The sequence below is a fragment of the Entelurus aequoreus genome, linkage group LG07 (assembly GCF_033978785.1).
Source record: "Entelurus aequoreus isolate RoL-2023_Sb linkage group LG07, RoL_Eaeq_v1.1, whole genome shotgun sequence".
NCBI lineage: Eukaryota > Metazoa > Chordata > Actinopteri > Syngnathiformes > Syngnathidae > Entelurus > Entelurus aequoreus.
Window position 1 is genome coordinate 2163408 of NC_084737.1, and position 16844 is coordinate 2180251.

At 38.7% G+C, this 16844-nt stretch overlaps 1 protein-coding gene across 1 annotated transcript in view; it reads right to left on the bottom strand.

Annotated features, from left to right (window-relative positions):
* Positions 1-755: 755 nt before the first annotated feature.
* The window catches only part of LOC133653264 (E3 ubiquitin-protein ligase TRIM39-like), a 29472-nt gene continuing 13383 nt past the window's right edge, over positions 756-16844 (bottom strand). The window contains exons 3-4 of the mRNA XM_062052351.1: positions 7377-7544; positions 756-2340 (exon numbers count right to left, since the gene is read on the bottom strand). Coding sequence (XP_061908335.1) covers positions 1632-2340; positions 7377-7544 — 877 coding nt within the window. The 3' untranslated portion in view covers positions 756-1631. The remainder of the gene's footprint in view (positions 2341-7376; positions 7545-16844) is intronic.

Consider the following 16844-nt stretch of genomic DNA (forward strand, 5'->3'; position numbering starts at 1 on the left):
TCCGGTACAGGCAAGGCTTTTTTTTAATCAGCGACCAAAAGTTGCGAACTTTATCGTCGATGTTCTCTACTAAATCCTTTCAGCAAAAATATGGCAATATCGCAAAATGATCAAGTATGACACATAGAATGGATCTGCTATCCCCGTTTAAATAAAAAAAATTCATTTCAGTAGGCCTTTAAGTCTTTGTTACTTAGAATATGTTCCCCATACTAAAGTGTTACCAAAAACATATAATAACTTTGTCTTGAATTTGAACAAAAAGGAGGATTCGCATCAGGGCCGGCCCGTGGCATAGGCCGTATAGGCAAATGCTAAGGGCGCCGTCCATCAGGGGGCGCCACGCCAGTGCCACAAATCAATCAATCAATCAATGTTTATTTATATAGCCCTAAATCAAAAGGGTCTCAAAGGGCTGTACAAGCCACAACGACATCCTCGGTACAGAGCCCACATACGGGCAAGGAAAAACTCACCCCAGTGGGACGTCGGTGAATGACTATGAGAAACCTTGGAGAGGACCGCATATGTGGGTAACCCCCCCCCCCTCTAGGGGAGACCGAAAGCAATGTTGGAGAAAAAAAAAATTAAGTTGGTACTATTATTTCTAAATACATAAAATAATCCCACGTTAATTAAAATGCAAAGTAAAGCCTATTTAATATAAATATTATTTGTTACAACATTACGCCCCCCCTCCCCCGGCACGGTGCGCCTCCTCCCTTCCCGTATCATGACTCTTTTTGGACGTCACCACATCAAAAAATCAACACGAGATGTCAAAACGGCCAAAACTGTCAGGTGCCCAGGGAAGAAAAAATAGAAAAGAAGAGGAGGAGAAACGAGAAAAAGACAGAGGTAGCAGGTAGGTAACGTTAGCCTACATGAAATGATTTGTCTGTTACAGAATGTGATAGTAACCTGGCTTTTTAGCATTAAGCTAATGTTACATGATTCGGCAATTGCTAATCAATAAATAGCCAGTTCTGTTTTAACGTCGGGTTAATATTGTGGAGGGGGCTAAATTGTTATGGAAAATAATAATGTAACGTTAGGTAATTACAGTACTCCCACCTTACATTCATTTGTTTTAGATCTTTTAAGCAGGTGTTTTTTGTTGACATTGTTATTGCCTTCTGGTTAGCTAATGTTTGCCCTGCAGGTAATAGTCACTTTTCCACTCCTTTATATATTAGGTATAGTTGTAAGCCTAGTTGTTAAAGTGCACATCATTAATGTTAATTAAGCAATATCACATGAGAGGGAATGCTGTTTTTTAATTTGAGCACTGCTGTGATTCGGTTAAATATAATCATAACATAACATTCTCATATAATATGTTCATTTGCTTTCTTTAAGTAAAAAAAAAGGTCAAAGACAAAACTATTCGGTTTCTTGTGAGTATATACACTTCACTGCCGATGTGGGGGGGCGCCACCTAAAATCTTGCCTAGGGCGCCAGATTGGTTAGGGCCAGGCCTGGTTCGCATATAAAACTGGTGGGGTTGGGTACCTCCAACAAGGTTAAGAACCACTGTGCTAGATGTTGATATGCTTTAATAATGTGTTACTATATTCACTGCAGATGCATCCTTTTGAATATATGACGTCTTTTTTGGCAGGGAGTGTTATTACAAGCCACAGTGGAGAGTAATCCAGGATTCGGGTGTGCTGGAGTGGATGCTAAACGCAGGATAAACCGCCTCTTTGAAGCCGGCCTTGAAGGTGTGCAGGTGCTCTCGGTGGTTTTTGATGCTGTGGAACATCAGGGTGCCGCCCTCATAGTCCAGGGCCACCTCGATCTTCTCCGGCTGCTTGACCATCTCCCGCAGGACCACGTTGGACGAGGACTTGCACACTGTCAGCTTCCCGCTTTTCCACTGGAGCCGCCAGGACACCGAGTTGTGTCCCAGGCGGCTGTGGTCGCCGCGGCGCGGGATGCTCTTGTAGCACACCCCCAGCGACCACATGCTGTCGGGCCCCACCTCCACCACCCACACGTGCTCGCCGCCGGAGAAGCCCTGGCTGCACATGACCTGCGGGGCGCTGGTGAAGCGCTCCGGGTGGTCGGCGTAGGGCTGCTTGCCGGGGCTGTACTTGACCGTGCGCTGGTCGGCGCTCAGCTGCAGGCTGGGGTGGGCCGTGCAGGAGTTGAAGGTGAGCTCCAGGGGATTGAGGAGGATGCACAGGGACTCGCAGAGGCGGCTCATTTCCGCTCGGAAGCCCTCGGTCCTGAGGTTGGCCTGCAGCTGCTTGGTGTTGAGGGGAGCTTTGGTGGGGATCTTGCAGGGGATGGTGCCTGTCACCGCCTCTTGCATCTTCTGATCTATGGACATGAACCTGGAAAGAACACACACAGAAGTTTGCCACACGAGAGACCCAGCAACATTTTGCTTTGACTTTCTGAGGGTGTTTGTGATGTCATCAGAAAAATGATACCATATGCGATGACATCATTATTTAAATGCAGGCTCTGGTTAAAAAAAAAAAAATCAACAATATGCAACCAGGGCTGTCCTGATACCAATATTTAAAATGTATTTTGATACTTTTCCAAATAAAGGGGACCACAAAAATGTCATAATTGGCTTTATTTCAGCAGAAAATCTTACGATACATTAAATCAGGGGTCACCAACACGGTGCCCGCGGGCACCAGGTAGCCCGTAAGGACCAGATGAGTAGCCCGCTGGCCTGTTCTAAAAATAGCTCAAATAGCAGCACTTACCAGTGAGCTGCCTCTATTTTTTAAATTGTATTTATTTACTAGCAAGCTGGTCTCGCTTTGCTCGACAATTTTTAATTCTAAGAGAGACAAAACTCAAATAGAATTTGAAAATCCAAGAAAATATTTTAAAGACTTGGTCTTCACTTGTTTAAATAAATTCATTAATTTTTTTACTTTGCTTCTTATAACTTTCAGAAAGACAATTTTAGAGAAAAAATACAACCTTAAAAAGGATTTTAGGATTTTTAAACACATATACATTTTTTACTTTTTAAATTCATTCCCCTTCTTTCCCGACAATTTAAATCAATGTTCAGGTAAATTTGTTTTTTTCATTGTAAAGAATAATAAATACATTTTAATTTAATTCTTCATTTTAGCTTCTGTTTTTTCGACGACGAATATTTGTGAAATATTTCTTCAAACGTATTATGATTAAAAATCAAAAAAATTATTCTGGCAAATCTAGAAAATCTGTAGAATCAAATTTAAATCTTATTTCAAAGTCTTTTGAATTTCTTTTAAAATTTTTGTTCTGGAAAATCTAGAAGAAATAATGATTTGTCTTTGTTAGAAATATAGCTTGGTCCATCCATCCATCCATCCATCCATCCATTTTCTACCACTTATTCCCTTTGGGGTCGCGGGGGCGCTGGAGCCTATCTCAGCTACAATCGGGCGGAAGGCGGGGTACACCCTGGACAAGTTGCCACCTCATCGCTTGGTCCAATTTATTATATATTCTAACAAAGTGTAGATTGGATTTTAACCTATTTAAAACATGTCATCAAAATTCTAAAATTAATCTTAATCAGGAAAAATTACTAATGATGTTTCATAAATTATTTTTTTTAATTTTTTCAAAAACATTGGAATTAGCTAGTTTTTCTCTTCTTTTTTTCAGTTGAATTTTAAAGAGTCGAAATTGAAGATAAACTGTGTTTCAAAATTTAATAGTCATTTTTTTTGTGTTTTCTCCTCTTTTAAACCGTTCAATTAAGTGCAAATATCATTCATTATTAATAATAACATAGAGTTAAAGGTAAATTGAGCAAATTGGCTATTTCTGGCAATTTATTGAAGTGTGTATCAAACTGGTAGCCCTTCGCATTAATCACTACCCAAGAAGTAGCTCTTGGTTTCAAAAAGGTTGGTGACCCCTGCATTAAACATAAGTTTCTTATTGCAATCAAAGAATAATGTTGCCATTAAATAGAATAGTGAACATACTAAATAACTTCACTTTTGGTAGTAATTTAGCACACAAAGGCTCCTAATTAGTCTGCTGACGTATGCAGTAACATATTGTGTCATTTCCCATTCTATTATTTTGTTAAAATTATGAGGGACAAGCGGTAGAAAATTGATTATTAATCTACATGTTCATGTCCTGTTAATAACTGTTTTTTTCTGTTTTATCATGTTCTATCGACACTTCAGTTAAAATGCCAAAATCTGGAGAAGAAGAATAACCCGAAGAGGCAATTCCTGAAGGAATTGTGTGTGAATTCTCCAATGCTTAAGTGAATGTAGTATGAATGCAAGAATAGTTTGAATGTTGGAATGGTTTGAATGTTGAAGAGTTTGAATTTCCAGGAAAACCGGAATTTGGTTTGGAACTTGGGAAAGTGTTAGTTTGAATGTCCAGGATGAGTGGAATGTGTTGATGTTGGAATGGTTTGAATAGGTTGTAAAATGTGGGAATTGTGCAACTTGGAAAAATGTCCCATTCATTTCAATGGGAACTTCCTGGAAATTTGGGGAAAATCTTTTTTTTTTTTAAATGATTAAGAGCATGAATGTCCTGAATGAGCTGAATTGGTTGGTGTTGGAATTGTTTAAATCGGGCAAATAATGTTGAAGTAGTAAATTGTATTAGGGAATTTCGGGAAAATTGGGAATTTTTTTTGAAAATGGCAAAAAACTTGAATGGTCTTAGTGAGTTGAAATGGTTGGTGTTGGAATTTTTCAAATTGGTGGAGAAATTTTGAAGTAGTAACATTTTGCATTGAGAAATGGTATTACAGAATTCCTGGAATTTCAGGGAAAAACGGGAATTTTTCCAGTTCAAAAAACAACTTTGTTTGTTTTCCTAATTAAGAGGAATGTTTTGACGGTAAAACGGTTGAAATGGGTTGAAAAATGTGGGAGGTGTAGTCACCAGAATAAAGGGTGGAAATAGGGCTTTGGAAAACCAGGAATTATGGAAAATCCTGGAATTTTTTTCAACTTGAAAAAAGGGTATTGGAATTTCCAGAATGGTGAAATGTGTTGAAGGTGCAATTGTATGAATCAGTGGAAAAATGTGGAAATGGTGGCATTTTGAAAAATGGCCAATTCATTTTGAATGGGAAAAATGTCCCGGAAAACCTGGAATTCTGGGAAATCTGGGAACGTTTGGAATTTGTCAAGGGAAAGCCAGCAATTCCCGAATAGGTTCAACAGTTTGAAGTTGGAACGGTTGGAATCGGGTGAAAAATGTGGAAAGTAGAGCGTGCCAAAATCTGGAGAAGAAGAAGAACCCGAAGAGGCAATTCCTGAAAGACTTGCATGTGAATTCTCCAATGCTGAAGTGAATGTAGTATGAATGCAAGAATAGTTTGAATGTTGGAATGGTTTGAATGTTGAAGAGTTTGAATTTCCAGGAAAACTGGAATTTGGTTTGGAACTTGGGAAAGTGTTAGTTTGAATGTCCAGGATGAGTGGAATGTGTTGATGTTGGAATGGTTTGAATAGGTTGAAAAATGTGGGAATTGTGCAACTTGGAAAAATGTCCCATTCATTTCAATGGGAACTTCCTGGAAATTGGGGAAATTGGGGACAATCGGGTTTTTTTGAAAATGACTAAGAGCATGAATGTCCTGAATGAGCTGAATTGGTTGGTGTTGGAATTGTTTAAATCGGGCAATAAATGTTGAAGTAGTAAATGGTATTAGGGAATTTCGGAAAATTGGGAATTTTTTTTGAAAATGGTAAAAAACTTGAATGGTCTTAGTGAGTTGAAATGGTTGGTGTTGGAATTTTTCAAATTGGTGGAGAAATTTTGAAGTAGTAACATTTTGCATTGAGAAGTGGTATTACAGAATTCCTGGAATTTCAGGGAAAAACGGGAATTTTTCCAGTTCCAAAAAACAACTTTGTTTTTTGTCCTAATTGAGAGGAACGTTTTGACGGTAGAACGGTTGAAGTGGGTTGAAAAATGTGGGAGGTGTAGTCACCAGAATAAAGGGTGGAAATAGGGCTTTGGAAAACCAGGAATCATGGAAAATCCTGGAATTTTTTTCAACTCAAAAAAAGGGTAGTTACAATTTCCAGAATGGTGAAATGTGTTGAAGTTGCAATTGCATGAATCGGTGGGAAAATGTGGAAATGGTGGCATTTTGAAAAATGGCCAAATCATTTTGAATGGGAAAAATGTCCCGGAAAACCTGGAATTCTGGGAAATCTGGGAACTTTTGGAATTTTTCAAGGGAAAACCAGCGAATCCCGAATAGGTTGAACAGTTTGAAGTTGGAACGGTTGGAATCGGGTGAAAAATGTGGAAAGTAGAGTTTGAATTTCCAGGAAAACCGGAATTTGGTTTGGAACTTGGGAAAGTGTTAGTTTAAATGTCCAGGATGAGTGGAATGTGTTAATGTTGGAATGGTTTGAATAGGTTGAAAAATGTGGGAATTGTGCAACTTGGAAAAATGTCCCATTCATTTCAATGGTAACTTCCTGGAAATTTTGGGAAAATCGGGTTTTTTTTTAAATGATTAAGAGCGTGAATGTCCTGAATGAGCTGAATTGGTTGGTGTTGGAATTGTTTAAATCGGGCAAATAATGTTGAAGTAGTAAATGGTATGAAGGAATTTCGGGAAAATTGGGAATTTTTTTGGAAAATGGCAAAAAACTTGAATGGTCTTAGTGAGTTGAAATGGTTGGTGTTGGAATTTTTCAAATCGGTGGAGAAATTTTGAAGTAGTAACATTTTGCATTGAGAAATGGTATTACAGAATTCCTGGAATTTCAGGGAAAAAACGGGAATTTTTCCAGTTCAAAAAACAACTTTGTTTGTTTTCCTAATTAAGAGGAATGTTTTGACGGTAAAACGGTTGAAATGGGTTGAAAAATGTGGGAGGTGTAGTCACCAGAATAAAGGGTGGAAATAGGGCTTTGGAAAACCAGGAATTATGGAAAATCCTGGAATTTTTTTCAACTTGAAAAAAGGGTAGTTAGAATTTCCAGAATGGTGCAATGTGTTATAGGTGCAATTGCATGAATCGGTGGGAAAATGTGGAAATGGCGGCATTTTGAAATATGGCCAATTCATTTTGAATGGGAAAAATGTCCCGGAAAACCTGGAATTCTGGGAAATCTGGGAACTTTTGGAATTTATCAAGGGAAAACCAGCGAATCCCGAATAGGTTGAACAGTTTGAAGTTGGAACGGTTTGAATCGGGGGAAAAATGTGGAAATTAGAGCGCGCCAAAATCTGGAGAAGAAGAAGAAGACGAAGAGAAACCATATGTGTGAGCGCTCAGTCCTGGCTGCTCAGTACAACATGGCTAAATGTGCATGCATATTTGATATCATTTGAGTTAAGACTCTCTGATGGAATGGAACATTAGCGATTGTTCAAGTATCGTCAATGTAGATAAAAAGAGTACCTGTGTATGAACGCACAGGTGTCCGTCTCTCCGAGAGCCTCGGCTGCACTTTGCTGAGCGTCCACCAGCAGCTGCTCTTTGTCCTCCAGTGCACTCAGTCCCACCTGCCAGCTCTTCCTACGCTGGCCTCGCTCCTCCTCCATGAGCGTGTGCAATCTCTCCCTGTACCTGAACGCAACACCCGGGGCAAAGAAGAAGACCAACTTGAGCACCATCCAACAAACATCATGATATGATCTTGTTGTATATTGGAACAAAAAAGTTGTGATTAAAAAAATGAATAAAAAAGGAAAAAAAAAAACATTTCAAAAAGGTAAAAAAATATCAGATAAAAATATATAAAAATAAAAAACAAATACAATTTGAAACAAATAAATACAAATATATTGTAAAAACACTGCTAAGTAGGGATGATGTTTGATAAGAAATTATCGAGTTTGAGCGCATTATCGAATCCTCTTATCGAACCGATTCCTTATCGATTCTCTTATCCAATCCAGATAGGTTGTTGTATATGTCAAAAAACACAATATTTGGTTTAACAAAAGCTCACTTTTATTTTATAATAAAAAAATATATATATTGACTGTTACTACCCAAAGTATATTAAGTAAATTAAATATATACAGTAACACAAAAACAACCTGTCTCTGTGATCACTATAGGTGTATAAATAATAATATAGTGTTAAATAAAATCAGTACTTTGGGCACAAAACTGAAAATGATACAGCTCTCCAAAAAGTGCACTTCTGCTGCTATTGGAACATACTAACTACACACACATGCAGACAGCTAACAAACAGTCCAAGACGTCTTATACAGTTCCAAAGCAGATTAATCCATTTAGGCTCTTTATTGTTGTTGATCTTGCTTTGTCTTTTCCTATCTTTACTTTTGTCTTGCACTGGACTGTTGTTTTATTTAATTTTAAACTGAAATACACACAATGACAAATGTATAAGCTATGTGATTCAGTTAACATACTGAAATGTAATACACGATATGTAAATATTAGCTTCACACAAATATACAGAACAATCATCAAACAAATACTTCTGAGTGTTGAAACTATTTCGATGGTGGAAATACACGACTGGCAGCCATTTTAAGTCCTCAAAACATCCATCGAAACAGTGCACAAAAATGGTTTTTCAATAAACATCTTAGTATCAAACTTAAACACTTTCCACCTTAATATTGAGTTACATAAACAAGTTACTTACAGACTTATCTTTTCCAAGGCTTGTAAGAGCTAACACAACTTGTCTACTTCTCAATTGTCTCATGAACTGAACAGACGTCGCCAACCCGGAAGTGCCCAAACTAATGACGCATAGTATTTTCATATCCCCACAAGGTGTCAGTAAGAGTCTACAATCAAATGGGCATAACATTGCCGTTCCACAGGGCATTTCCTGTGGGAAGGGGTTCGTTCCCAGGTATTCGAATAAAGCACCAACTCTTTTTCTTTACTGTAGTGGCCTCGATAACGGGAACCGGTTCTCAAAAAGGGATTTGAGTCCATGGAATCGGTTCTTTTCTTATCGAACAACCGGCAGAACCGGTTTCGAACATCATCCCTACTGCTAAGTGTGGAGTTAGTTTAGAGACACACTGCAGGCTTACACACACACACATGCATCCACAAAAAAAATATACGCCACACACACATACCCCACCCCCAATCCAACGCTCTTGACGCAAATCCCATAGGGGGGATGGACGGATGGGCTGTGCCTGAAGAGCTGCGGCCTGCCACCATGGCCCCCCACTCCCTCCCCTCTGTTGCTAGATATCTCGAGATGTACGTTGTAATATGTACAGTATATGTGCTTTGCTATGGAGGTTTTTAGATTGTATTTTTTTATTCATCCTTCCCCAGTGTTGAACTTTTTCCCCATCTTTTACGGGGCGCCTTGTGGCGACCCATCAGCGTTCCTGTTCCGTAACCCTGTACACTGTTTGTTGGTCTCATCTTGAACGGGTTTGTGCTGAAAACAAAGTTTCCTTGTACTTGTGCAATGACAATAAAGACCTATCCTATCCTACAGGCGTTTATTTTTGGCAGAAGGAGCAACCCAAGAACCTTTTTTTCCCAACTAATCCACAATAAATGGAAGTGTTTATGCAAGAATCAAATTGGAAGTGTCTATGTCAGGGGTCACCAACGCGGTGCCCGCGGGCACCAGGTAGCCCGTAAGGACCAGATGAGTAGCCCGCTGGCCTGTTCTAAAAATAGCTCAAATAGCCGCACTTACCAGTGAGCTGCCTCTATTTTTAAAATGTTATTTATTTACTAGCAAGCTGGTCTCGCTTTGCTCGACATTTTTAATTCTAAGAGAGACAAAACTCAAATAGAATTTGAAAATCCAAGAAAAATATTTTAAAGACTTGGTCTTCACTTGTTTAAATAAATGCATTAATTTTTTTACTTTGCTTCTTATAACTTTCAGAAAGACAATTTTAGAGAAAAAATACAACCTTAAAAATGATTTGAGGATTTTTAAACACATATACCTTTTTACCTTTTAAATTCCTTCCTCTTCTTTCCTGACAATTTAAATAAATGTTTAAGTAAATTTATTGTTTTTATTGTAAAGAATAATAGATTAATTTTAATTTAATTCTTCATTTTTGCTTCTGTTTTTTCGACGAAGAATATTTGTGAAATATTTCTTCAAACTTATTATGATTCAAATTCAAAACAATTATTCTGGCAAATCTAGAAAATCTGTAGAATCAAATTTAAATCTTGTTTCAAAGTCTTTAGAATTTCTTTTAAAAATGTTGTTCTGGAAAATCTAGAAGAAATAATGATTTGTCTTTGTTAGAAATATAGCTTGGATTTTAACCTATTTAAAACATGTCATCAAAATTCTAAAAGTAATCTTAATCAGGAAAAATTACTAATGATATTCCATAAATTATTTTTTACATTTTTTCAAAAAGATTCGAATTAGCTAGTTTTTCTCTTCTTTTTTTCAGTTGAATTTGGAATTTTAAAGAGTCGAAATTGAATATAAACTATGTTTCAAAATTTAATTGTCATTTTTTTCGTGTTTTCTCCTCTTTTAAACCGTTCAATTAAGTGTAAATATCATTAATTATTAATAATAACATAGAGTTAAAGGTAAATTGAGCAAATTGGCTATTTCTGGCAATTTATTGAAGTGTGTATCAAACTGGTAGCCCTTCGCATTAATCACTACCCAAGAAGTAGCTGTTGGTTTCAAAAAGGTTGGTGACCCCTGGTCTATGTATACAGAACTTAGATAGCTAAGGGGTAGCTGCCTCAGTCATTCATTTCTTAGTTTCCTTGTTCAGTCCTTTTTAAAATTATTCATCTGTTTGTCACAATCAAAGAAAACCTTTTTTTTTCTTATGATTTCTGCAGAAATGCGCGCACTATTGCTTTATGTACAAGCCGATAAAAAAGGAATCTCAGGCTGTGTTCACACCGCAGGTCAACTCTGATTTTTTGCCCATTTGTGACATTTATCAGATTGTTTTCATGTCAATACGAACAGTGCAATTAGGATTTTTTTTTTCAAAACGGACTCAGGCCACTTTCATAAGTGGATATATAAATCTGATGTGTATGCGATGCGACTTCAGTCTGAGTGATCAGGTCACGTTCACCCGACCTGTACGTCATCAAAAATCGACTAGCGTCGTAATTCTTCGCTAAAAAAGAGGAAAGTAAGTAGACGAATGAGCAGAAAACTGCCCAAAATATGTTTTTGAACTCGCCGCAATGAAGAAATCACATTTTACTCTCGTAATGTGAACGGCTGCAGAACATAAAGGGGATCGGCTTTCACGTTTATGCAAAAACTGGATATCAGATTTCCACGAAACGTGGTGAATTAGTGCCTTTAGCATGTTTTAAGCGACAAACAAAAAGGACTATTAGTATATGGCAGACCAAAAAAATATGTTCTCTGTTTCTTAAGCTGAATCGACAAAAAGTGGATTTGTTAAAGGCCTGAATTTTTTTTATTTAAACGGGGATAGCAGATCTATTCTATGTGTCATACTTGATCATATCGCGATATTGCCATATTTTTGCTGAAAGGATTTAGTATAGAACAACGACGATAAAGATCGCAACTTTTGGTATCTGATAAAAAAAAGGCTTGCCCCTACCGGAAGTAGCGTGACGTAGTCAGTTGAACATATACGCAAAGTTCCCTATTGTTTACAATGATGGCCGCATGAAGTGAGAGAGATTCGGACCGAGAAAGCGACAATTTCCCCATTAATTTGAGCGAGGATGAAAGATTTGTGGATGAGGAAAGTGAGAGTGAAGGACTAGTGGGCAGTGGAAGCGATTCAGATAGGGAAGATGCTGTGAGAGCCGGGGGTGACCTGATATTCAGCTGGGAATGACTACAACAGTAAATAAACACAAGACATATATATACTCTATTAGCCACAACACAACCAGGCTTATATTTAATATGACACAAATTAATCCTGCATAAAAACACCTGCGTGTTTGTTATGCTAGCTCCTAGCTACTAGCTACTAGGTCAAGCTAGTTATAGCTCGAGCGGGTAATATGGACGGGATCCCGTATATATAACCAGCCAATACAATTCAAACACCTGCACAACACACACACTCACTCAGCCCAAACAACCGTTCACCTAACCCAAGGTTCATAAAGCTTATATATTTAACCAAAGTTACGTACGTGACACGCACGTACGGGCAAGCAATCAAATGTTTGGAAGCACGCGGGTGGGACCTGATATTCAGCTGGGAATGACTACAACAGTAAATAAACACAAGACATATATATACTCTATTAGCCACAACACAACCAGGCTTATATTTAATATGCCACAAATTAATCCCGCATAACAAACACCTAGGTGTTTGTTATGCTAGCTCCTAGCTACTAGCTCGAGCTAGTTATAGCAAGCGATCAAATGTTTGGAAGCGTACTCACGGTATCGCGTCTGCGTCTGTTAACGAAGTCAAAGTCCTCCTGGTAAGAGTCTCTGTTGTCCGAGTTCTTCGATCTTGACTGCATCTTTCGGGAATGTAAACAATGAAACACCGACTGTGTTGTGTTGCTGACTTCCCTCGCAAAATACTCCGCTTCGCACCGACTTTCTTCTTTGCTTGCTCAGCTTAAGCATTAGACACTTTTTTACCTGCACGCTGCCTCCCGCTCTTTCCGACATCTACAAAGCAATTAGCTACCTGCTGCCACCTACTGATATGGAAGAGTATTACACGGTTACTCTGCCGAGCTCTAGACAGCACCGACACTCAACAACAACACATCATTTGCAGACTATAATTACTGCTTTGCAAAAAATATTTTAACCCAAATAGGTGAAATGAGATCATCTCCCACCGCACACCAGACTGCACTCTAGTGTGCCGCGGCACAGTGGTTGAAAAACACTGGCTTACAGGCAGGCCTGGCCCTAACCAATCTGGCGCCCTAGGCAAAATTTTAGGTGGCGCCCCCCCCACATCGGCAGTGAAGTGTATATACTCACAAGAAACCGAATAGCTTTGTCTTTGACCTTTTTTTTTACTTAAAGAAAGCAAATTAACATATTATATGAGAATGTTATGTTATGATTATCTTTAACCGAATCACAGCAGTGCTCAAATTAAAAAACAGCATTCCCTCTCATGTGATATTGCTTAATTAACATTAATGATATGCACTTTAACAACTAGGCTTACAACTATACCTAATATATAAAGGGGTGGAAAAGTGACTATTACCTGCAGGGCAAACATTAGCTAACCAGAAGGCAATAACAATGTCAACAAAAAACACCTGCTTAAAAGATCTAATACGAATGTCCCTGAGGAATGTAAGGTGGGAGTACTGTAATTACCTAACGTTACATTATTATTTTCCATAACAATTTAGCCTCCTCCACAATATTAACCCGACGTTAAAACAGAACTAGCTATTTATTGATTAGCAATTGCCAAATCATGTAACATTAGCTTAATGCTAAAAAGCCAGGTTACTATCACAGACAAATAATTTAATGTAGGCTAACGTTACCTACCTGCTACCTCTGTCTTTCTCTCGTTTCACCTCTTCTTTTCTCTTTTTTCTTCCCTGGGCACCTGACAGTTTTGGCCGTTTTGACGTCTTGTGTTGATTATTTTGATGTGGTGACGTCCAAAAAGAGTCACGATTTGCCTATACGGCCTATGCCACGGGCCGGCCCTGCTTACAGGACTCGACTGATGCGTTGCGCAGGACAGTTTTGCAGCACGACACGTCACGCTGCCGTGTCATCGCAGCCTTACGTACTAACGTGCGTAAAAAGTCGTCTTTGAAGCGAGTATATTTAAATTGGCGGACCGCCAGCGGCGCTTATATCTCTCTGAGCCTCATCAAGGTGACATCATCCAGGCAAGACCAGACCTGCCAACAAAACTATGAAGGAAAACCGGTAAACGCCATTTTACCCTAAAAGGGGAACCGCATTTTTTGGGGGGGAATTTTAGCCTATTGTTCACAAAGTTTTTGTATTTTTTGCAATGTCATTTGTCAAAATCGTTGTAGGTAGCTTGCAGTTAATGGGAGCAATCAACTCTACCACTAAATCACTTTAAAAACTGCATTCAAAAACCGCCAACAATACTTCATTTACCTTTTGTAACATGGATAATAAAGTGACTCACTCGATGGAAAGGTGATTGTCTGGTCCAGCTGGCCCGGGAACATATTTTCCACTTTAGATACGCTCCTGTACTTGGTATCATTACAGTGGATGTCAGGTGTAGATCCACCCATGGCGTTTGAGCTACGGTGTGTAGTGAAGCATGTTTAGCTATTCCACGTCCTGCGGTGATAATGATACGTGTAAGAAACTTACTTTATTTGTCGCCATGGAGACGAGGATTAGTGATTTAGAAGTAGCTCAAACATTTTAGCTGCTAGCTAGCTAGCCATGTCTCTTCCTGAGGGCGTTTCAGTGTTATAACTTCACTTTTATCTTTACTTTTTACACCAAAATGCGTCCGTTCTCCCTTTTCTGTCTACACACTGTGTCTGCTTGTAAGTACTCTGTGTGTGTGCGCTGCCGAACATGCTCCTCTGCTCGTAAAACCAGCATTGACACGACGTGACGACCACGGGGGCGCGGGAAATTGGGGGACCGGTACTTTTTAGAGGCAGTATAGTACCGAATATGATTCATTAGTATACTGTTACTATACTAGTAATGGTATAGCGTACAACCCTAGGCACTATGGTGGGTTCTTTCGCAGCCTTACTCAATGGCAACTAAAAGCGAGACCATGTATGAAAACCCAAGACATATTTTTTGGGGGTGAAAATGTCCTGCCTCAAACCGAATCCTACTAAAACTTATGAAAAGTTTGTTCTGTCGTTCTCGAGAAAGAAATGAATCAACTGACTAACAAACAAAAAAATTAACCCTAACCCTAACCCGAACGCCTCCCTAGGGAGGTGTTTAGGGCACGTCCGACCGGTAGGAGGCCACGGGGAAGACCCAGGACACGTTGGGCAGACTACGTCTCCCGGCTGGCCTGGAAACGCCTCGGGATCCCCCGGGGGGAGTTGGATGAAGTGGCTGGGGAGAGGGAAGTCTGGGCTTCTCTGCTTAGGCTGCTGCCCCCGCGACCCCACCTCGGATAAGCGGAAGAAGATGGATGGATGGATGGTAATTAGGGATGTCCGATAATGGCATTTTGCCGATATCCGATATTCCGATATTGTCCAACTCTTAATTACCGATACCGATATCAACCGATACTGATATATACAGTCGTGGAATTAACACATTATTATGCCTAATTTGGACAACCAGGTATGGTAAAGATAAAAAAAATAAAAAAAATAAAAATAAAATAAGATAAATAAATTAAAAACATTTTCTTGAATAAAAAAGAAAGTAAAACAATATAAAAACAGTTACATAGAAACTAAATAATGAATGAAAATTAGTAAAATTAAGTGTTAAAGGTTAGTACTATTAGTGGAGCAGCAGCACGCACAATCATGTGTGCTTACGGACTGTATCCCTTGCAGACTGTATTGATATATATTGATATATCATGCTTACGGACTGTATCCCTTGCAGACTGTATTGATATATATTGATATATCATGCTTACGGACTGTATCCCTTGCAGACTGTATTGATATATATTGATATATCATGCTTACGGACTGTATCCCTTGCAGACGGTATTGATATGTATTGATATATCATGCTTACGGACTGTATCCCTTGCAGACTGTATTGATGTGTATTGATATATCATGCTTACGGACTGTATCCCTTGCAGACTGTATTGATATATATTGATATATCATGCTTACGGACTGTATCCCTTGCAGACTGTATTGATATATATTGATATATCATGCTTACGGACTGTATCCCTTGCAGACTGTATTGATATATATTGCTATATCATGCTTACGGACTGTATCCCTTGCAGACTGTATTGATATATATTGCTATATCATGCTTACGGACTGTATCCCTTGCAGACTGTATTGATATATATTGATATATAATGTAGGAAGCAGAATATTAATAACAGAAAGAAACAACCCTTTTGTGTGAATGAGTGTAAATGGGGGAGGGAGGTTTTTTGGGTTGGTGCACTAATTGTAAGTGTATCTTGTGTTTTTTATGTGGATTTAATAAAAAAAAAAAAAAAACACAAAAAACCAATACCGATAATTTCCGATTTTACATTTTAAAGCATTTATCGGCATCGACATCTCTAATGGTAATGATATGACGATGTTGTGTTTTGTAACAAAACCAAAAGAAAATAGTTGTTTTTTTATTGCAAAAAATATTGAATAACATTTTTTTGTAAAATTAAATGAAAAAAAAAACCCTAATTAAAAAGCACTGTTTGCTAGTAAATTAGCAAGGAAGAAGTCATTCATTTTTTGGCAGAACGAACCTTTTATGAACATTTTCGTCCCGACTAATTCACGATGAATGCAACAGTTTATTCAAGAATGAAATTGGAAATGGCCTATCCACACACTGTCCATTACTAAGTGTTAATGCGTGCAAAGTCCTTTTTGGCAATCAGGTTTTCTTTGTTCCATTGTCACATAAATGTCGTCACACAAGCAAAGCGTCTTCACGCCGTGTGATACGAACAATGGTGACATGAAATGCAGATGAACCAGCCGTATCACCTCAAATGACTAACGCTGGTACACTGATGGGCATCCATTGTTCCGGAACAATCCTGCTCTGCAAGTCTGAGGGCACAGAGTGAAAGCCTTATTCCGCTGCTGTTAACAGACCGAGTCTGCATGGCGAGATCGTTATTAAGACCGCGGACGCGCCCCTCCCCTATACACAGATCAGACCCCATCTATGCCATTCAGCGCAGGTAAAATGACAAATAATGAATGATAAGGCGCTTCATACGAAATGTTACCGCAGACGTATTCCTAGCCCCTTCCTGCTCTGCC